At 45.5% G+C, this 23,809-nt stretch overlaps 1 protein-coding gene across 4 annotated transcripts in view; it reads right to left on the bottom strand.

The window, feature by feature from the left end:
• CTPS2 (CTP synthase 2) overlaps positions 1–23,809 on the bottom strand; it is a 249,215-nt gene that overhangs the window by 156,884 nt on the left and 68,522 nt on the right. For all 4 annotated transcript variants that reach the window (XM_073565279.1, XM_073565278.1, XM_073565276.1 and 1 more), the window contains one exon: positions 22,992–23,080. In XM_073565279.1, coding sequence (XP_073421380.1) covers positions 22,992–23,080 — 89 coding nt within the window. The remainder of the gene's footprint in view (positions 1–22,991; positions 23,081–23,809) is intronic.

A 23,809-nucleotide genomic window follows, 5' to 3' on the forward strand; every position in this document is an offset into this window, starting at 1 on the left:
ACGATAGCATTGACCTCGAACTCGTCCGAAGACAGGTCGGATGTCCCGGCAGATGACTCGGAAAACCAGGACTAGTGGGCAGGCTTAAGGAGGGACACGTGAAAGGTGTCAGAAATGCCCAAGTGGGGAGGAAGAGCCAGGCGATAAACCACAGGGTTGACCTGCTCCAAGACCTTGAAAGGACCGATGTATCGTGGCGCAAACTTGGTGGACTCGGCCCACAGCCTGATATTTTGGGCACAGAGCCACACCAAGTCATCAGGGGCGCCGATGCGTGTCGGCGGACGCCCTCATTCTTTCCTTAGAGGCCCGGATGGCGTCCTAAGTGCGATCCCAGATGTCGCGAGCCTCCACTGCCCAGTCTGCCACCTTGGAATCAGTGGAAGATACTGGCATCGGGACGGAAACGCGCGGATGCTGGCCGTAATTAAGGAGGAATGGGGTCTGACCAGTGGAATCAGCCACTGCATTATTCAGAGCAAATTTTGCCCACGGTAGTAAGGATGCCCAGTCATCCTGCCTGGCCGAGGCAAAATGTCGCAGGTATGTGACCAGAGTTTGGTTAGCTCTCCGTTCGTCTCGGGTTAATAGGCGGAGGACAAATTTAGCTCAATACTGAGTAGACTGCAGAGCTCCCTCCAAAACCGAGACGCAAATTGGGGACCTCGGTCACTAACTATCTTGTCCGGCATACCGTACAAACGAAATACGTGCTTTATGAACAGCGTGGCGAGACCACAGGCAGAAGGCAGCCGCGCGAGCGGCACCAGATGCACCATTTTAGAAAAATGATCGGTGACCGTGCTGCCACTGGATATGGGCAGGCCGACCACAAAATCCATGCCAACCATCTCCCAGGGTCTGTCTGCCACCGGCAAAGGGTACAGTAACCCAGCCGGCCTCTGCCTAGAGGACCTGTTCCGAGCACAAGAGACGCATGCCTGAATGTATTCTCTCGTGTCCCGAGCCATGTGCGGCCACCAATAAGTCCTTGCCAGGAGTTCCATGGTCCGCTTATTACCAAAGTGACCACCCACCTTAGACACGTGCGCCCACGCGAGAACCTCTGGACGCAGGCGGGGAGGAACAAAGGTCTTACCCGGCGACACTGACTCGAGAGCGACCGGGGCCACGGTCCTTGACTCTCAGAGGGGACAATTAACCAAGGCTCAGCCTCCTCCTCCTCCACTGACACCACCGAGTGAGAGAGAGCATCAGCCCGGATGTTCTTCTCACCGGACAGATAGTGCAAGGTGAAGCGGGAGAAGAGCGACCACCTAGCTTGGCAAAAGTTCAAGCGCTGGGCTGTTTGTAGACCAGGTTTTTATGGTCGGTGTATACCTGGAAGGGAAACCAGGCTCCCTCCAGGAGATGTCTCCATTCGGAGAAGGCCAACTTCATTGCCAGCAACTCCCTGTCCCCGATGGAGTAGTTTCTCTCCGCCGGTGAGAAGGTCTTAGAGAAAAAGAAGCAGGGATGCTTCCGACCTTGGGCATCCTACTGGAAAAGGACTGCCCCTGCACCGACGGAGGAGGCATCTACCTCTAGGATAAAGGGTTTATCCACATCGGGACGATGGAGGATAGGAGCGCCAGCAAAAAGGGGCTTAAGAGACGAGAAGGCCGCAGATACCTGTTCCGACCAAACCTTTGGATTGGCTCCCTTTTTGGTGAGGGCGACCAAAGGAGCCACCAGTGTGGAGAAGTGGGGAATGAACTGGCGGTAATAATTAAACCCCAAAAAGCGCTGCACTGCTTTAAGAGAGTGGGGCTTCTGCCAGTCCACTATGGCCTGCAATTTGGCAGGATCCATAGCCAATCCCCGGACACTTCTCCAACTTGGCGAAGAGAGAATTCGCCCGCAAACGGTCGAAGACCTTGCAGACATCTCTCCGGTGAGAGGCCAAATCTGGAGAGAAGATGAGGATGTCATCCAAATAGACCACCACCAAGGTGGAGTGCATATTGTGAAAGACATCATTCACGAAGTCCTGGAAGACAGCTGGGGCATTACAGAGGCTGAAGGGCATGACCAGATACTCATAATGGCCATCCCTGGTATTAAAGGCTGTCTTCCACTCGTCCCCTTCGCATATGCGGATCAGGTTGTAGGCCCCCCGTAGATCTAACTTAGTGAAGATCCGGGCCCCCCGCAACCTGTCAAACAACTCAGAGAACAGTAGGGTACTTGTTTTTCACGGTTATAGCATTGAGACCTCTGTAATCAATGCAAGGATGCAGTTCTCCACTCTTCTTCTGTACGAAGAAGAACCCTGCCCCTGCTGGTGACACCAACTTCCTAATAAACCCTCTTGTCAGGTTCTCCCGGATATATTGTGACATGGCCTCCATCTCCGGGAGGAATAGAGGGTACACGCGGCCTCAAGGTGGCTCCACGCCTGGCAAAAGGTCTATCGGACAGTCGTTGGGGCAATAAGGTGGAAGCTTCTCAGCAGACTTTTTAGAAAATACTGCTGGTAGTGTCTGGGAAGCGCGGAAAGATCCGCGGGCACTTCGGTAGAGGCTACTTGAACGCTGCCCCTCATGCACCTTCCCTCACAGTCCTTGCTCCAACCCAGTATTCTTCCCGAGGACCACTCAATATAAGGAGAGTGGCAACGGAGCCAGGGAACTCCTAGGAGAACCTGGTCGAAGCCCTCGGGCATAATGAGTAAAGACAACGTCTCGTGGTGGGATGGCGAGATTGAGAGCCCCAAGGGTGCTGTCTGGTGTGTAATCTGGGAAGGTAGGGTTGAACCGTTGACCACCCTGATGGTCACAGGGTGAGGAAGTGGCACCAAAGGAACTGTGTGCTGTTGGGCGAAGGCTGAGGACAAAAAGTTTCCCTCTGCCCCAGAGTCCACGCAGACCTCTACCTCCCAGGTGGCAGCACCGCTCTCTAACGTCCCTCGGAAGGACAGCTTGGAGGAGAAAGTTCCTTTATCAAGTAGACCTCCTCCAATTACCACTAGACGCGATCGTTTCTCTGACCGCTGAGGACACCTGTTAGCCAGGTGACCAGACTGTCGACACTGGTAACAGCATGCGGAGATTCGCACCAGGCTCGACTTGGGACCAGTGTGAGATGCCTCCATAGGCTCTGGAGGCATGACTCCAATAGCGGGGGGTTCAAGAGGTTTAGAGAAGGCGGGAGCCAACCTAACCCTCTGTCTGGATTGTGCACGCTCCAACCCGTGCTCCGTAAAACGGAGATCTATGCGGGTGGAAAGGGTAATCAGCTCCTCCAGACTAACGGGAACCTCCCTGGTAGCAAGAGCATCTTTAACATGCTCCGCCAAACCTCTCCAGAATACAGGGACGAGTGTCTTATCAGGCCATTCCAGCTCGGAAGCAAGAGTCCGGAAGCGGACGGCATAATGGCTGACCGAGAGGGATCCCTGTGTTAGTGCTAATAACTGGAGAGAGGTGTCATGAGTGACCCGTGGCCCCAAAAAGACCTGCTTTAGGGACATTAGAAACTGAGCAGCGCTCAGAACCATGGGGTCACCAGGCTCCCCAGTGGAGTGCCCGACAGGAGGGAGAAGATAAACCCCTCCTTAGCCCGCTCGGAAGGGAATCGCGTGGCCAGTAACTCAAGCTGGATAGAGCACTGACTCACGAATCCCCTACAGGTGGCGCTGTCACCCGAGAACTTGTCGGGCAACGGAAGACTGGATAATGTCGGGGCCGGAATGGACAAGGAGGCACGGGAGACCGCCTCTGCTGCTGCCTGGAGGGCGACTGCAGTAATGTTCGCAGCTGAGGCTGAGCACTTGAGAGCGGACAACCTGCCCTCCAGCTACTGGACATATCGCTGCAGACGCTGCTCATCCGCCATTACTAGCCAGATCCTGGCGCTAGTATAATGTTAGGGCTGGTGGAACGCACCAAATTATAAAATAATAGTAGATGCGTTCGCCGCCCGGGGTCCACCGTGCAGAGGTGGTACGCTGCTGCTAAGTAATGGCGGATGCACAATATGGCGGTATAATAATGGAACACACGCGGGTTAAACGTCACCCGGTGTGCACAGGGCGCACTCTGTTGCTTCAAGGAGTCGCCGAACCGCTAACACAAATGCCGAGCCTGTTCAAGCTCACAGAGCTCAGCGAGATGCATGTTCGGTATATGGTCACAGGACTCTGGCCCAGGACACAGGGTCAGCGTCCCTCTAGACCTACCGTGCAGACTGCAGCGAGGCGACAGACACTGCCACGGTTCGATAGGGCTCTATAATAGACCACACTATCGGACGCTAGTACAGTGGAATAATATGCACCGTGGCCTGTAGCTAGCCACTGGCTGACGCTGACTCTATCTCTAGTTCCCTATCCACACACGTAATATTCAAGGGAGGGGAATCTTAATGAGTCATTCACCAGTTTCATGCATCCGTCATCATTCACACATGTAGCAACTAGAGTCTTTACTAGCGCATGGCCGAGTGGCCATGCGAACCTTTTATAGCCGATACCTTCCAGAAGCTTCCAGATCCCTGTGATGGACCAATCAGATCTGGAGAAGAACCTGTGCATTTGACTCCTGATCTTCAATGGGAGATCGTCCCATGAGCATGCTCAGTGGTGCGACGGAAGGACTTAGCCCCTGGAGTGGCCTGCTGCTGAGCAGCCTGCGCTGCTATTGCTAGCCCAGAGGTGGCAGCAGCAACTAGACCCACAGAGCTGGTCTGAGCAGAGCGTCGGGAACGACGAGACTGCTGAGCAGGGTCCTCTGTGGCCGAAGGAGAATGGGAGACCGCTGAATGCAAGGCTCTGGATTCCTGCTGTGCAGTGGCAGGAACCTGACGCCTAAAGGCCCCGTCACACACAGCGATCTCGCTAGCGTAATCGCTGATTTTGTGACGCGCCAGCGAGATCGCTGTGTGTGATGGGGATCAGCAACCGGCCCCCCTGACAGTTATCGCTGATCCTGCTTGATCGGCCTGGGCCGTTTTTCGATCGCTGGTCTCCCGCTGGCCAGCACGCATCGCTGTGTCTGGCAGCGAGCGATCAGTGACGCTGGACGCATGTTTCTGTTTACCTTGGAAACCTGCGTAAACGCTGGTTTCTAATGTAAACATCGGGTATCCAGGAGCCGCGCGGCTCTTAGATACCTGATGATTACATTAGAAACCAGCGTGTATGCTGGTTTCAAAGGTAAACAGCGGGTATCCAGGAGCAGCGGCTCCTGGATACCCGGTGTTTACATTAAAAACCAGCGTCGCTGGTCCTGATCGCTGGAGGGGCTGTCTTGTGACAGCTCACCAGCGATCAGCCTAACGATGTCCCAGCGATCCCATCATGTCGGATCGTTGGTGGGATCGCTGGGACATCGTTATGTGTAATGGGGCCTTAACAGTTTCCATGAACCTCCAAGGGCTTTATCAGACGAGAGGCATCAGATCCCCATTTACATACTGAATGCACAATGCGCCCTCAGCGGGATTCCACGTAAGAGGAGAATAGATAAGCTTCAAAATACTTTTGAAGAAAAAAAGAGCTTTTATTGTGTGGCTTTTTCCTCTTTGGAAGATGCACTTTGAAAGAATAATTAACGTTCCTTACTCCTCATTAATCAGATGAATCCGACGCTGACCTGAGGACTTCTGATGAATGGTAATAGCTGTCTAATGAAACTTGTGTATCCTGGCTTGATCACTTCAGAATATGCGACACTGTGCAGAAAGTTTCAGATCTTACTGAGCCTTTCATGTACTGAGGAGTCTACATACACCGACCACTGTGACTGCAGCCGAGAACAGGTAATAATAAATGGAGGTCCTCAAAGATCAAAGAAAATCAGATGTAATAATTGAGAAGGCTCTGCTACCCACTGTGGGGGAGATTAGTCTGCAGGTTGTCACCATTCACTGTTTGGCAGTAGAGTGCCGATATTAAGTCTGTAGATCGTCTGTATCATAAATGTATTAACTGTAAAATACAAATTGAGAGAAGTGTCTGTAAATAAAGATCCATTTACATACCAGTTTTACATGTACTTATTTCTCCCGACCAGCACGTTACCGGTCAGGAAGACGGTGATGTTGACATGTGCATCTTCTGTTCAGTATTCATATCATCTTATACATATTTGCAACCACTTTTAATATCTAATATCACGGAGAGGAAAATGAAGGAAAATGTGAGGGCATATATTTGAACATGTAGTTCTCTTCCAAGAGGGAGCAAACAGTCTCTCTACTACGACCCATTGGGGACCGAAAAGGATTGGTTCCGACACAGTCATCCAGGTAAAATCACAATAAAATTTTGTGATTTTTATCTGGATGATTTTTAATTCTAATTCTAAATAATTTTTAAATCTTTTAAACTGTTCTAATAAAATTTTAGAACAATTGAAAAGAATTAAAAATTAGGTTGATGCGTTTCTGGCACGGTAATAGCGACTGTAATCATAGGATGTTAAAAGGGAATTGAGAGCTGAAAGGAAAATAATCCAATGTGGTTAATTACATTTTACAATACAAAAAACTGTTTTACAGAGTTAATATATATAGAACAAATCCCACCAAGGACAACATCTATAAGGAGTTTGTATGTTCTCCCCGTGTTTGCGTGGGTTTCCTCTAGGTTCTCCAGTTTCCTCCCACACTCCAAAGACATACTGATGGGGAATCTAGATTGTGAGTCCCAATGGGGACAGTGTCAATAATGTCTGTAAAGCGCTGTGGAATTAATGGTGCTATATAAATGAGTAAAATAAATAAATAAAAAAGAAATTCTTATAAGCCATCCCATTGGGATGTTTTGTATCGAGGCGCAGAATCCAATAAGCTTCCCTTATGGTGAGCTGTCTCTGCTGATTACCCCTGCGTTTAGGATATGACACCTTTTCCAACCCAAAAAACTCAAAATGTGTGAGGTCTCCTTTGTGAGCGGAGACAAAATGCTTTGATACACCTGAACAGGTACCGTTTTTAACGTTTGCGTTATGTTCTGCAATTCTTTTCTTAAGTTTTCTAATGGTACATCCGATATATCGCAACTGACAATTTAAACATGTAATGCAGTATACCACATACCTGGAGTAAAGTATGTAAAGTAGTATTAACCCCTTCGTGCCATAGCCCTTTTTCGTTTTTGCGTTTCTGATTTTCGCTCCCCTTCTTCACAGAGCCATAGCTTTTTTGTTTTTCCATCAATATGGCCATGTGAGGGCTTGTTTTTTGCGAGACGAGTTGTACTTTGGAACAATACCATTGGTTTTACTATATTATGCACTCAAAAACAGGAAAAAAATTCCAAGTGCGGTGAAATTGAAAAAAAAAGTGCAATTCTACAATTGTGTTTCAAATTTTTTTTTACCATGTTCACCAAATGCTAAAACTGACCTGCCATTATGATTCTCCAGGTCATTACGAGTTCATAGACACCAAACATGTCTAGGTTCTTTTTTATTTAAGTGGTGAAAAAAAATTCAAGTTTGCTACAAAAAAAAAAAATTGCGTAATTTTCCGAGACCCGTACCGTCTCCATTTTTCGTGATCCCGGGTTGGGTTAGGGCAGCATATTTGTTGCGAGTCGAGCTGACGTTTTTAATGATACCATTTTGGTGCAGATATGATCTTTTGATCGCCTGTTATTGCATTTTAATGCAATGTTGCAGCAACCAAAAACCGTAATTGTGGCATTTTGGTAAATTCAAAAAAGCTCATTTTTTTTCTCATTAATGTACACTCTGCACCCCATCCTGACTGAAAAAAAAACAGAAATGTAGAAATTTTTGCAAATGTATTAAAAAAGAAAAACTGAAATATCACATGGTCATAAGTTTTCAGACCTTTGCTCAATATTGCGTAGAACAGCCATGAGTCTTCGTGGGAATGATTCAACAAGTTTTTCACACCTGGATTTGGGGATCCTCTGCCATTCTTTCTTGCAGATCATCTCCCGTTCCGTCAGATTGGATGGTGAAGGTTGGTGGACAGCCATTTTCAGGTCTCTCCAGAGATGCTCAATTGGGTTTAGGTCAGGGCTCTGGCTTGCCTGACTGGTGGAGGGCTGCAGTGATAGTTGACTTTGTAGAACTTTCTCCCATCTCCCTACTGCATTTCTGGAGCTCAGCCTCAGTGATCTTGGGGTTCTTCTTTACCTCTCTCACCAAGGCTCTTCTCCCACAATTGCTCAGTTTGGCTGGACAGCCAGGTCTAGGAAGACTTCTGGTGGTCCCAAACATCTTCCATTTTAGAATTATAGTGGACACTGTGCTCTTAGGAACCTTGAGCACTGCAGAAATTCTTTTGTAACCTTGGTCAGATTCTGTCCCTGAGCTCCTTGGCCAGTTCCTTTGACCTCATGATTCTCATTTGGTCTGACATGCACTGTGAGCTGTGAGGTCTTATATAGACAGGTATGTGCCTTTACAAATCAAGTCTTAGCTTTTTAATTAAACAAAGCTAGACTCCAATGAAGGAGTAGAACCATGTCAAGGGGGATCACAAGGAAATGGACAGCATGTGACTTAAATATGAGTATCTGAGCAAAGGGTCTGAATACTTATGACCATGTGATATTTAGTTTTTTCTTTTTTAATAAATTAGCAAAAATTTCTACATTTCTGGGTTTTTTTCAGTCAAGATGGGGTGCAGAGTGTACATTAATGAGAAAAGAATGAACTTTTTTGAATTTATCAAATGGTTGCAATGAAACAGAGAGTGAAAAATTTAAAGGGGTCTAAATACTTATATATATATATATATATACACATATATACACCGCTCAAAAAAAATAAAGGGAGCACTTGAACAACAGAATATAACTCCAAGTAAATAAAACTTCTGTGAAATCGAACTGTCCACTTAGTAAGCAACACTGATTGACAATCAATTTCACATGCTGTTGTGCAAATGGAGTAGACAACAGATGGAAATTATTGGCAATTATCAAGACACCCTCAATAAAGGAGTGGTTCTGCAGGTAAGGACCACAGACCACATCTCAGTACCAATGCTTTCTAGCTGATGTTTTGGTCACTTTTGAATGTTGGTTGTGCTTTCACACTCGTGGTAGCATGAGACGGACTCTACAACCCACACAAATGGCTCAGGTAGTGCAGCTCATCCAGGATGGCACATCAATGCAAGCTGTGGCAAGAAGGTTTGATGTGTCTGTCAGCGTAGTGTCCAGAGGCTGGAGGCACTACCAGGAGACAGGCCAGTACATCAGGATACATGGAGGGGGCCGTAGGAGGACAACAACAACCCAGCAGCAGGACCGCTACCTCTGCCTTTGTGCAAGGAGGAACAGGAGGAGCACTGCCAGAGCCCTGCAAAATTACCTCCAGCAGGCCACAAATGTGCATGTGCCTGCACAAACGGTTAGAAACCGACTCCATGAGGATGGTCTGAGTGCCCGACGTCCACAGACGGGGGTTGTCCTCACAGCCCAACACCGTGCAGGATGCATGGCATTTGCCACAGAACACCAGGATTGGCAAATTCGCCACTGGCGCCCTGTGCTCTTCACAGATGAAAGCAGGTTCACATTGAGTACGTGACAGACGTGAGAGTCTGGAGACAACGTGGAGAGCGATCTGCTGCCTGCAACATCCTTCAGCATGACCGGTTTGGCAGTGGGTCAGTAATGGTGTGGGGTGGCATTTCTTTGGAGGGCCGCACGGTGTTGGGCTGTGAGCCTGTACACTGACACTATACACTGTATATTATATACAGAGCTCCTGTGTATAGTGTCGCTGGGGAGTCAGTGTGTTACCTATACACTGACATTACATACAGACTTCCTATGTATAAATTCACTGGTGATCACTGTATTACATGTACACTGACACTATATACAGAGTTCCTGTGTATAATGTCATTGGTGATCCCTGTTTTACCTGTACACTGACACTATATACAGAGCTCTTGTGTATAATGGCCCTAGTGATCACTGAATTACCTGTACACTGACACTATATACAGAGCTCCTGTGTATAATGTCACCGGTGATCACTGTATTATCTGTACACTATATACAGAGCTCCTGGGTATAATGTCACTGATTACTGTATTATTACCTATACACTGTATACTATGTACAGAGGTCTGTGTATAATGGCACTTATGGTAATATTACTATTGTATTTTTTTTTATTAATGATCAGTATTGTACTATTCAGTGTCACTTTGTGGTGGTAATATGTGGTCTGGTTATGATGTGGCGGTATTTGTTGCTTGTATGCGGTATTCGGTTACTAGGTCATGGTAATATGTGGTCTGGTCAGGGTGAGGTAGTATTTGTTCTTGTATCTGGAATTATTTGGTCACTATGTGGTGATAATATGTCGTCTGGTGATGGTATTTCTCTCTTGTATATGGTATTATTTGGTCACTATGTGGTGGTAATATGTAGTCTGGCCATGGTGTAACAGTATTTGTCACTTGTATGTGGTATTATTGGTCTTTTTGAAAAATGTATGCGACACATTTACTTAAAGAAAAATAAATAAAAAAAATACCTAAAAAGAGTAATGGCCAAAAGAATCTACCTAGTTGCTGGCTATGTATGTGATCTGGTGTTAGATGGGAAGTGGGTGGTGGGACTGTGGAAAGTTCGAGGGGTAGAGGAGGAGCTGGGTGGAGCCTGAACAGAGTCTCAATGGGGTCTGAAAATTTTGACAGCATGGGGCATTGAACTTTGTGGTGGCAGCCCTGGCTGTTAGGAATGGGTCACCGAGGAGAAAAAAGCAAAACAAGCTAAGCCACAGAAAACCAGAGTGGTTGGTAACTATGCAGATTGAAGATCCCTGATCTTACCACACACCTAGCAGTAGCCGTGGAGCGTGCCTACGATGAACCTAGACGCCTCGTCACGGCCGGAGGACTACATAAGCCTAAAGCAAGAAAAGGGAAAACTAACTGCCCCAAAGCAGACCCCAAAGGAATAGATAGCCCCCACACATGTACTGACGGTGAAACAAGATGAAGGCACAAACACTGGCAGGAAAATAGGCTGAGCAAATGATGGGGCCCAAACTAACTAGACAGGAAAGGGAAGACACTGTCTGCAACCTGCAAAAAACCCTACAAAAATCATGTCCAACACTTCTGATAGCAAAATTAACCCTGAAGTCACTAGACTTCTCCCACTATATCAGCACTCTGAAATATTCTGAGACAGAGCAAAAAGAGACCGAACTAGTAAGGGACAAAAAGCCAAATGGCAAAATACTGATAAATAAGAGTGGAAATTCAGCTCAGCCCCCAGCCGGGGCTGGCAGACCACACAAAAAACTGAATAGACCAACAAAATCAAGTGTGAACATTAGCAGAAAAACTTAGCTTTAGATGACTGGAACAGAGCTGAAAACCAAGAGCTGACAAGCCAGAAGGAATCACCAGCAACTGAATAGGGCGTCGGCTGTCTTAAATCCAATCTGAGAATCCTGAGATCCAATCGTCATCCTCATTCTCAAATGGCAGATCTCCACCGATCGAACCAGCCGCACCACCTCCCGTCACCACCAGAGGGAGTCCAGAAGGGGAACTCACAACTGGTGAACCAGAGAATGAACTCACAACACCTGGCACTGACACTTGGCTCATGCTGGCAGCAGAGCTGGAGTCGAGTATCATTAGCATATCACATCCAATGCTCTCGCATTGGATGTTATACGCTTGTGTGACTCCATCCTATGTGTTATTATTTTACTGGGTGGAAACAAATGGAATCAAGAGGGCTGTCCGTGTAGTGGACAACCCCATTAAGGATGTAAATTTAAAAAGGGGATGAATCCTTTGTTCTCTGAGCATGACTTAAAGTGTTCTGAAATTGTAGATGACTCCCGAAAGCATAAGAAACCTTACCTTCCTGAACGTTCTGTCTTTTGAGTGGTATTTAACATCAAAAGAATAGTACTATACGACATGTAGAAAACTCTGTCCTTGGCTTCGAGGACCTCTAGCACATTCACTCAATATAGACATCTGATAAAAGTCTATTATCAAGAAAAAATAACTTAGATATACTGTACATTACTTAACATATGACATTGTTGTAGAAGAATTAGCCTTAAAGATCCACTCTAAACACTTGACTTTTTCTTATATTATAATGTAGGACAGTTATGCGGTATCTTCACCATTCAGTTGTGTTTTGTCATCTCAGCCATCAGTCAAGGACAAGGAACTATTTCCCGGGAAATCATCTATTCGTGATAATTGATTGTGTTTCTCACATCACATTATAGTGGAAATAATGTATATTAGTGTATTAGTGAAAGGATAAAGTGTTCAAAAAAACACGTAAAGCTTTACTACACAAGGAATTATCTCCACCAGAAAGACAAAAAACAAAATTTTATTCCCTGCATAGTTATATGTATTATAAAAGCATCGACCAGCAGGAACAATATATCAATATATCTGCAATTTCAACTAAAGTATTTGATACTAACTGTTGCTATGTCTAATGTTTTTTACATTTACGGAGGAACTTTCATAATATTTTTTTATTTTATAGTGTGTGTATATACAGTCATGGCCAAAAGTTTTGAGAATGACACAAATATTATATTTTCACATGATCTGCTGGCCTCTGGTTTTTATGTGTGTTTGTCAGATGTTTTTATCACATACAGAAATATAATTGCAATCATATTATGAGTAACAAAAGGTTATATTGACAGTTAGAATGAGTTAATGCAGCAAGTCAATATTTGCAGTGTTGACCCTTCTTCTTCAGGACCTCAGCAATTCTCCCTGGCATGCTCTCAATCAACTTCTGGATCAAATCCTGACTGATAGCAGTCCATTCTTGCAAAATCAATGCTTTTATTTTGTCTGAATTTGAAGGTTTTTGTTTGTCCACCCATCTCTTGATGATTGACCACAAGTTCTCAATGGGATCAAGATCTGGGGAGTTTCCAGGCCATGGTCCCAAAATCTCTATGTTTTGTTCCCTGAGCCATTTAGTTATCACCTTTGCTTTATGGCAAGGTGCTCCATCATGTTGAAAAAGGCATTGTTGATCGCCAAACTGCTCTTGGACTGTTGGGAGAAGTTGCTCTTGGAGGACATTCTGGTACCATTCTTTATTCATGGCTGTGTTTTTAGGCAAGACTGAGAGAGAGCCCATTCCCTTGACTGAGAAGCAACCCCACACATGAATGGTTTCAGGATGCTTGACAGTTGGCATGAGACAAGACTGGTGGTAGCGCTCACCTGGTCTTGTCCGAATAAGCCGTTTTCCAGATGTACCAAACAATCGAAAAGGGGATTCATCAGAGAAAATGACTTTACCCCAGTCCTCATAAGTCCACTCCCTGTACCTCTTGCAGAACATCAGTCTGTCCATGATGTTTTTTCTGGAGAGAAGTGGCTTCTTTACTGCCCTCCTTGATACCAGGCCTTGCTCCAAGAGTCTCCGCCTCACAGTGCGTGCAGATGCACTCACACCTGCCTGCTGCCATTCCTGAGCAAGCTCTGCACTGCTGGTAGCCCGATCCCGCAGCTGAAACACTTTTAAGAGACGGTCCTGGCGCTTGCTGGTCTTTCTTGGCCGCCCTGGAGCCTTTTTGGCAACAAGGGAACCTCTCTCCTTGAAGTTCTTGATGATGCGATAGATTGCTGACTGAGGCGCAATCTTTCTAGCTGCGATACTCTTCCCTGTTAGGCCATTTTTGTGCCGTGCAATGATGACTGCACGTGTTTCTTTAGAGATAACCATGGTTAACAGAAGAGAAACAATGATGCCAAGCACCAGCCTCCTTTTAAAGTGTCCAGTGGTGTCATTCTTACTTAATCATGACAGATTGATCTCCAGCCCTATCCTCATCAACACCCACACCTGTGTTAATGGAGCAATCACTGAAACGATGTTAGCTGGTCCTTGTTAGGCAGGGCTTCAATAATTGTTATGATTGAGTCACCGTAGGAGGCAGACACAAAAATAGAAGCTACGTCCAGAAAACCAGAGAAGTTGGCAACTATCAGATTGCAGACCCCTGAACCTATCAACACAACTAGCAGTAGCCGTGGGGGGTTCCTACGGTGCCCTAGACCCCTCGATCACAGCCGGAGAGCTAAATAGCCTAAAGACAGAAAAGGAAATCTAAACTGCCCCAGAGCAGACCCCAAAGTAAAAGGCAGCCCCCAACATATAATGACGGTGAAGCAAGATGAAAAAACACTCACACAGATAGAAAGATAGGCTGAGCAAACGATGGGGCCCAAGCTAACTAAACAGAACAGGAAAGGAAGGTTGCTGTCTGCAATCTGCCAAAACCCTGTCAAAGACATAAGCCAACAAGCTGATATGGAAAAAGACCCTGAAGCAGCTAGGCTTCAAAAACTAAATCAGCACTCAGGTATTTTCAGAAGACAGAGCTAAAGGAATTCAGCTCACCCCAGCAGGGAATGGCAGAAATCCAGAAAAACAAAGCAAAACAAAGTCAAAGCACAAATGCAAAAAGCCAAGCAGAAAACTTAGCTTTAGAAGAGCAGGAATTCAGACTGGACTCCAAGGATCCCACAGAGAAATCACCCGCAGGGCAGAAGGGCGTTGGCAGCCTTATATCCAGTCAGTAACTCCACTCAGCCAGTCATCATCATTAGGCTCAGGTGTTTGATAATCAGGCTCACTACCTTTCTTTACCAGAAGAGGGAGTTCCTCGGGCCTCAGTAGTGAAGGGGAAAATGAACTCACAACAGTACCTCCCCCTTGAGGAGGGGTCACTGAACCCTCAACCACGCCACCAGGGCGATCAGGGTGAGCCCAATGAAAGGCACGCACCAATCTTTTGGCATGAATATCAGAGGCAGAGACCCAGGAATTATCCTCCTGACCATAACCCTTCCACTTAACCAAATACTGGAGTCTCCGTCTAGCCAGACGGGAATCCAGTACTTTCTCTACCTCATATTCCATGTTACCTTCAACCAATACAGGGTCTGGATGTGCCACCCCCGGAACAACAGGTTCAACAAACCTTTTCAACAAAGATTTATGGAACACATTACGGATTTTAAATGTGACAGGAAGAGCCAAACGAAAAGAGACCGGATTAATAATCTCCAAAATCTTGTAAGGTCCAATAAATCTAGGCTTAAACTTAGGAGAAGCCACCTTCATAGCAATATTTTTTGATGATAACCACACCATATCACCAACCTTAAACTGGGGACCAATGGTCCTATGTCAGTTGGAAAACCGCTGGGCCTTTTCCTGGGAGAGAGATAACTTATCCACCACTTGGTCCCAGATCTAGTGCATTCTCTCCACCACAGTGTCAACACCTGGGCAGGCAGAGGGCTCCACCTGCCCTGAAGAAAATCGAGGATGAAACCCAAAGTTACAAAAAAAAGGTGACATCAAAGTGGCAGAACTAGCTCTATTATTTAAAGCAAATTCAGCCAAGGGCAAAAATGAAACCCAATCATCCTGATCAGCGGAAATAAAACATCTCAAATACGACTCCAAGGTCTGGTTTGTTCTCTCTGTCTGCCCATTGGTCTGAGGGTGAAAAGCAGAGGAAAAGGACAACTGAATTCCCAGCTTGGAACAGAAAGTTCTCCAAAATCTAGACACAAACTGAACTCCTCTGTAATCCCGTGCAAGCGAACCACCTGTTGCAAAAACAGGGGCACCAACTCAGAGGAAGACGGCAATTTAGGGAGTGGTACAAGATGAACCATCTTAGAGAACCTATCACAAATCACCCAAATAACAGTCATCCTTTGAGAGACAGGCATATCAGAGATGAAATCCATTGAAATATGGGTCCATGGCCTCTTGGGGACAGGCAAAGGCATCAACAACCCACTAGAGCGAGAACACGATTTAGACCGGGAGCACGTCCCACAGGACTGCACAAAATTCCTGACATCACGAGACAAGGAGGGCCACCAAAAAGACCGACTCACCAGATCTCTAGTACCAAAAATACCTGGATGACCAGCCAATGCAGAGCAATGAACTTCAGACATCACTCTCTTCTTCCACTGGTCAGGAACATACAACTTTCCACTGGGACAACGCTCAGGTTTGTCCTCCTGGAACTCTTCCAGAGCACGTCTCAAATCGGGCGAGATGGCAGAAAGAACTACCCCTTCGCCTAAGATGGTAGCAGGCTTGGTCACCACAGGAGAATCAGCAAAGAAGCTCCTAGAGAGGGCATCTGCCTTGACATTCTTAGTTCCAGGAAGAAAAGAAACCACAAAATCAAAACGTGTAAAAAAACAAGGCCCACCTAGCCTGTCTAGGGTTCAAGCGCTTAGCCGACTCTAGGTAAATCAAATTCTTGTGGTCAGTGAGGACCACGACTTGATGCTTAGCTCCCTCCAACCAATGTCTCCACTCCTCAAATGCCCATTTCATGGCCAACAGTTCCCGATTCCCCACATCATAGTTACGTTCAGATGGAGAGAACTTTCGGGAAAAGAAAGCACAGGGATTCATTTTAGATGTTACAGGATCCTTTTGGGACAAAACAGCTCCTGCACCAATCTCAGAAGCATCCACCTCTACCTGGAACGGAAGTGAGACATCAGGTTGCCGCAAAACCGGGGCGGAGGTGAATCTTCGCTTCAGCTCCTGAAAGGAAGAAACAGCCTCCGGAGACCAATTTAACACATCAGCACCCTTCTTAGTCAAATCAGTCAATGGCTTGGCAATACTAGAAAATTTTGCTATAAATTTCCGATAAAAATTAGCAAAACCCAAAAACTTCTGGAGGGCCTTCAAAGAAGTGGGCTGAACCCAATCGTAAATGGCCTGTACCTTGGCCGGGTCCATTTCAATAGTTGATGGGGACAAAATAAATCCCAAAAAAGAAATCCTCTGTACTCCAAAAAGGCATTTAGATCCTTTGACATACAGGGAATTCTCCCTCAAGAACCGGAACACAGTCCGAATATGTTCCACATGAGAATCCCAATCCTTGGAGAAGATCAAAATATCATCCAGATAGATAATCAAAAATTTATCGACAAAATCTCGGAAAATATCGTTCATGAAGCACTGGAAGACAGAAGGGGCATTAGTGAGCCCAAAAGGCATCACCAGGTACTCAAAATGTCCCTCCGGAGTATTAAACGCCGTCTTCCATTCATCCCCATGCTTAATGCGAATAAGATTATACGCCCCCCTGAGGTCAAGCTTGGTAAACCAGCAAGCACCTTTAACTCTGGAGAATAGATCAGAAATCAGGGGTAACGGATACTGATATTTAACAGTAATTTTGTTGAGGGCACGATAATCAATACAAGGTCTTAATGATCCATCCTTTTTGGCTACAAAAAAAAAAACGGCACCTAAGGGTGACGAGGATGGTCTAATATGACCCTTCTCCAAAGCCTCCTTAATATAGGATCGCATAGCCTCGTGCTCGGGTACAGATAAATTGAAGAGCCGACCCTTGGGAAATTTACACCCCGGGCTCAGTTCAATTGCACAGTCATAACTCCTATGAAGAGGCAGAGACGCAGACTCAATTCTCACTAAATACATCATAAAAGTCCGCCAAATAATCAGGAACATCATGCGACTGAGGAGAGGTGGAAAACACCGGAGCCTCACTAAAGGCACACCGACAACCCCAACTCACCACAGACACAGATTTCCAATCCAAAACTGGATTGTGAATTTGTAACCAGGGAAACCCCAGAACAATAGTATCATGCAGATTATGCAACACCAAAAATCTGCAATTTTCTTGATGGTCTGGGGAGACCCGCATTACCACCTGGGTCCAAAACTGAGGTTTATTTTTAGCCAAAGGAGTAGCATCAATCCCCCTCAAAGGGATAGGCGTCTGCAGAGGTGTCATCAGAAATCCACAACGTTTAGCAAAATCCAAGTCCATTAGATTCAGGGCTGCTCCCGAATCCACAAAAGCCTTGGCGGAAAATGTGGACAGGGAGCAGATCAGCGTAATAGCCAGAAGAAACTTAGGTTGAACACCACCAACAGAAAACGTGTGTGCAAAGCGTTTCTCTCGTTTAGGACAGACAGAAATAATATGGGAGGCATCTCCACAGAAAAAACACAACTTATTACGCCTTCTGAACTCCTGACGCTGCTCTCTGGACAAAACTCTATCACATTGCATAGGTTCAGACATTTGTTCAACAGGTGGCAACACCTCTCGTGCAGCTTTGCGTTCGCGCAAACGCCGATCAACCTGAATGGCTAATGACATAGAATCGTCAAGACCAGAGGGAACAGGAAATCCCACCATAGTATCTTTTACGGCTTCTGACAACCCCTTCCGAAAGAGAGCAGCCAAGGCATTATCATTCCAGGTAGTAAGTACTGCCCGCTTTCTGAATTTTTGACAGTACAATTCTGCAGAATCTCGACCCTGGTTCAATGCCAGCAGGGTCTTTTCAGCCTGATCAATGGCATTAGGTTCGTCATACAACAACCCCAAGGCCTGAAAAAATGCGTTCACATTAGTCAGAATAGGATCATCTGGTTTCAAAGAAAACGCCCAATCCTGGGGATCGCCACGCAGAAAAGAGATGACAATTTTAACCTGCTGCGCGGAGCTCCCTGACGAGTTAGGCTTCAAGGCAAAAAATAATTTACAATTTATTTTTGAAATTCAAAAATTTAGACCGATCTCCAAAAAATACATCAGATGTAGGAATCTTTGGTTCAGCAGCATGTGAATGAGCAAGGTAGGCGGAAATTCCCCGCACTTCCGCAGCGAGCTGCTCCACACGATCAGACAATTGCTTTATCTCCATTGAGAGAAAAAAAATTCCCCCTACGGCCTCAGAGATATAGAGGAAAAAATATACACACTTTTTTTTTTTTTTTTTTTTTTTACAATTCTTTCCTGCTATTGAGTACCCTAGGATCTGCGGTATGGCGGGTGATTATGTTATGATTGAGTCACCGTAGGAGGCAGACACAAAAATAGAAGCTACGACCAGAAAACCAGAGAAGTTGGCAACTATCAGATTGCAGACCCCTGAACCTATCAACACAACTAGCAGTAGCCGTGGGGGGTTCCTACGGTGCCCTAGACCCCTCGATCACAGCCGGAGAGCTAAATAGCCTAAAGACAGAAAAGGAAATCTAAACTGCCCCAGAGCAGACCCCAAAGTAAAAGGCAGCCCCCAACATATAATGACGGTGAAGCAAGATGAAAAAACACTCACACAGATAGAAAGATAGGCTGAGCAAACGATGGGGCCCAAGCTAACTAAACAGAACAGGAAAGGAAGGTTGCTGTCTGCAATCTGCCAAAACCCTATCAAAGACATAAGCCAACAAGCTGATATGGAAAAAGACCTTGAAGCAGCTAGGCTTCAAAAACTAAATCAGCACTCAGGTATTTTCAGAAGACAGAGCTAAAGGAATTCAGCTCACCCCAGCAGGGAATGGCAGAAATCCAGAAAAACAAAGCAAAACAAAGTCAAAGCACAAATGCAAAAAGCCGAGCAGAAAACTTAGCTTTAGAAGAGCAGGAATTCAGACTGGACTCCAAGGATCCCACAGAGAAATCACCCGCAGGGCAGAAGGGCGTTGGCAGCCTTATATCCAGTCAGTAACTCCACTCAGCCAGTCATCATCATTAGGCTCAGGTGTTTGATAATCAGGCTCACTACCTTTCTTTACCAGAAGAGGGAGTTCCTCGGGCCTCAGAAGTGAAGGGGAAAATGAACTCACAACAAATAATGTTGAAATGTGTTTTGGGGGATAAAGTTAATTTTCTAGGCAAATATTGACTTTGCAAGTAATTGCTGTTAAGCTGATCACTCTTTATAACATTCTGGAGTATATGCAAATTGCCATTAGAAAAAATGAAGCAGTAGACTTTGTAAAAATTAATATTTGTGTCATTCTCAAAACTTTTGGCCATGACTGTATATATATAGTGTATGTATAGGCAGAGGGGCTAATTATAAATTTTTTTTCTTCTCCACGGTATTGCGCGAATAAGGGCTTTTGATATGGGCAAATTTCCCCTTTAATCAAGGGGGGGGGGGGTTAGCAGAAATTCTTCTCTGGGGATGCTAATTTTTTCCTGTATGACGTTGTCCAACCATAAGAAGAAGTATACAAGAAAAAGAAAAAGAACGCCAATGGAAAATGTCAGAAACAGCTTTTTTAGCATGATGTGGTGAGATTTGATGGGCCCAATTCATCAATACTGGTGTTTTACACAGCATTCTTATTGAACAGGACCACTGGAGTAAGAGGCACCTAATTTGATAATCCCTTCACCCACGGGTGATTTTAAGTTTTTTTTCTTTCCATTATTTTTCCTCCCATCCTTCCAAGAGGGATAACTTTTCTATTTTTCTGTCAATATAGCTGTGTGAGGGCTTGTTTATTGCAGGACATAATTAGTAAAATTAGTCCACCTGTGTGTGATGTATTCTCATAATAACTACAGCTGTTTATTTGAGAACATTATGAAAAAGAAGGAACACACTGTTAGGCATCGGGTTTCTGTCGCTGCACAGCAGGAATCCTGAGCCTTGCCTTCGGCGGTCTCCCATTCCTCTCCGGCCACAGAGGAGGAGGCTCAGCAGACTCGTTGAGCCCGGCGCTCTGCTCACACCAGCGTTGTGGGTTTGGTTGCTGCTGTTGCCACCTCTGGTCCAGCTATAGTAACACATGCTGGTCAGCAGCGAACAACTCCAGGGACTAAGTCCTCCTTTCGGTCCACTGAGCATGCCCGTGGGACGATCTCCCATTGGAGGTCGGAGGTCACATGCTCAGGTCCTACTCCAGCTCGGATTGGACCATCAGGAAGGTCCCAGAAGGACGTTGCTATAAAAGGTTTGCATGGCCGCCCCGCCATGACCTATGATAGACTTTGATTCTAGATTGTTTAGTAGTACGTGTGATGACGGATGTATGAGACTGGTGACTGACTCATTAAGACTCCCTCCATTTGATACGCATGAGTTAGGGTCCTAAAGTCAGAGTTAGCACCAAGCACTAGCACTGCTTAGAGCCGCAGTGTAGTCAGCTCTCCTTCCTGTAGTGCCTGTGGGTGTCGGACAGTACAGGCTTCACATACCGCTAATATCGCAATGTCTGCCAGAGCGGTGCCGTGCGCAGATACGTGCGCTTTCCAGCACTGTTCTTATGCTGGTTAGCGGCGATCACCAGGGTAGGCATTGTACCCGCTCTGAGTGGTAGTTTACACTGAGTCGTGAACTGTGACGCTTAACAGGTCGCGCTTATATGCTGGCTAGTACGGACTCTGCGAAGTAACAGAGTCTGCCCTTGCACGCACCAGGTCAGAGGTTACCCGCCGGTGTCCGGCAACCTCCTGTTATATCCCATTCGTCATTGCCTAGCTGCAGTTTACATCTCTACATGGTGGACCCCGGGCTGCGAACGCACCATATACCTTATACCATCTTCATTATTTGTTGCGTTCCGCCAGCCCTTAGCACACACCAGACAGGTCAGGGATAAAGTTGTGGAAAAGAGCAAAGCAGGGTTAGGTTATAAAAAATAATGCTCAAGGTCTGAACATCACATGGAGCACTGTTCAACCCATCATCCAAAAAATGGAAGGAGTATGGCGCAACAATTTTTTATGAATAATCCATGAAGGATAAAGTTCAAGTTCACGATCCCAGCTGCCACTGCCAAAATGAACTGTAAAGGGCTGGAAAATGTTTAAAAAAAAAAAGTAAGACTTTGCTCCCTGCTCTCTTCAAAGGCCATCATTCTGCTTACTATCTGGTCCATACGGCCTCTTCTTTCAGACATCGCTCATCTCATCTGCTTGTTCTTTACTATAGGCTAGGACTTCTAACCGCAACTAGGCCTCAGGGGTCACTGTGTGTCGAAAGGTTGCAACATTGTGATAGCACAATATTCAGGCGACTTCACAATGCAAATATCTGGTCGCTTCCGGATATTTACGATCTCTAGTGAAGAAAAGGCAGATTAGGCGCAATGGTTGAAAGAAGAAGCCCTGAGGACCGGGGAGTGAACAGCAGAGCGATTGAGGGGGTGAGCAGTGAAGGGAGTATTAGATTTTTTGGTTTGTTTTCTTACATCTCTCATTTATTATGTTCTGGGTTTTCTCATAATGAGGAAGATTTGATTCACAGTGAATAACTTCCCTGCAAATTGAATTTACCAGGAAACTCCGTGCGAACTGCCAAACTTAAAGTTCAATTGATGCACTCAGTAAGAACACATTGCAGCCAATTAAAAAATCAGACAACACTCTGACCAATATTAGTCATTGGGACTGTACAGATGACTGAGTGTTCTAATGAAAAAAAAAAAAAAAATCATGCACTATTCCTTTTCCGTATATATTGGATTATAATCGCCCATTCAAGTCTATGGGTGCGAAAAAAAATCAGATTCTATTCGGATCATTAGTGTTAGATCCAATTTTTACAAATACAGCTCCATTTTTAACCCAGGACAATGTTTGTGATCATGCACATTGTTTGCATTGTATTATATGTCAACAATTAGGCAATAGGCATCCTCGATATTCTGCAATATATGATGCACAAAAGTATGCTATTTACACAGCAGTTTCTTTTCTACATTTTGCATTTGTTCTATTAGCTTTTATGGGTTGTGCGCCTCCATTTCTGCTATGATGCAGACTCACTGCAAATATCTTGATCGATTTTGTTCTTTTATAAAATTGTGTTTTATTGCATCTTGTGACCATAATCTCGTTTTGTTTTTGTTTTTTTCGTTTTTTTTTGTTTGCATTGATATTTTTACCGAGGGTCATGTTCACTTCTCAGTCCAGAACATATACGTACATACATGTACCTTAGATATTGAGAAATACATACCCATCATTACTAATTTGATAGCTATTAGCATTGTGTATTCATATCTGAATACTGTTTGTGTCTTTGATCTTCCCCTTACATAGACCTTTAATGTAAATGGGGGTTACAAAAAATAATAATTCCCATTCACCATGTCACCTGGCCCCATCTCCGACCCATAGATAAATCACAAGTAAAACAATTATCCCTATTACAGTACCATATACGATCAGTGTGAATGTGGGACTTACTGAGCTTTGCACATCTTTTCCCAGGCCTTGTGGTATTTTACGGGGTCTTCTGTTTTGGTTGAAGGCTCTAGCTCGGCGGAGTCTATGTACTAAGATGAAAAGAAAATAATCTGTCATCGTCGTTAGTATTTCTCAACTTGTTATCATTTTCGGCCGTGTGAAGAGCGTGGGTGGGAGGCCATTCATTAAAAACCTGGTCAACCCCTTTTACGGCATGGCAACAAGGGTGGCATCTGTCTCAATGTCCCAGATACAGCAGGGTGGGACTCTGAAAACAGCCGGGCGAGATGTGGAATATTGTTTTCACAAATCCCACAGAAGGAAATGGTAGCTACAGTACAGCGAGCTGTGCTGTTTTCTTAACTCCCGTTCACTTCTATGGGAGTTACAAAAACAGCAAAGCAGAGCTCAGCAGAGCTGTGAACACCTGGGTGTAGCACATATGCATCTCTAGGAAGCAGAAGCTGCTGCTCCCATGACAAGCGCCTCCCTTAGGCTAAGTGCACACTGCATCTTTTTCAGGTGAAATTACAACGCATGGTGCCTGATTCATCAAAACTTTCTCAACAAAAAAGCTTTGAAAAGTAAAAAAATGCAGTGGTCACTCGCCAGGCATTCCAGTGGCACCAAGAGACGTGCACCTCTTCCTGAATCCGGAGGATCTGACTCCAGAACGCCCCTTCATCTAGACCAGAACAATGCCGGTCTTGTCCATCGGGCCCACTGTGCTGATTTTAACTTTATCAGATAATGGAGAACACCATTATTCCTTTGTGTTTCTCATTTCTGCCAGAAGACCAACTTCTCCGAGCCCCTCT

Source organism: Dendrobates tinctorius, unplaced genomic scaffold (genome assembly GCF_039654945.1).
Source record: "Dendrobates tinctorius isolate UK_male_01 unplaced genomic scaffold, ASM3965494v1 ptg000016l, whole genome shotgun sequence".
NCBI classification, from domain to species: Eukaryota; Metazoa; Chordata; class Amphibia; order Anura; family Dendrobatidae; genus Dendrobates; species Dendrobates tinctorius.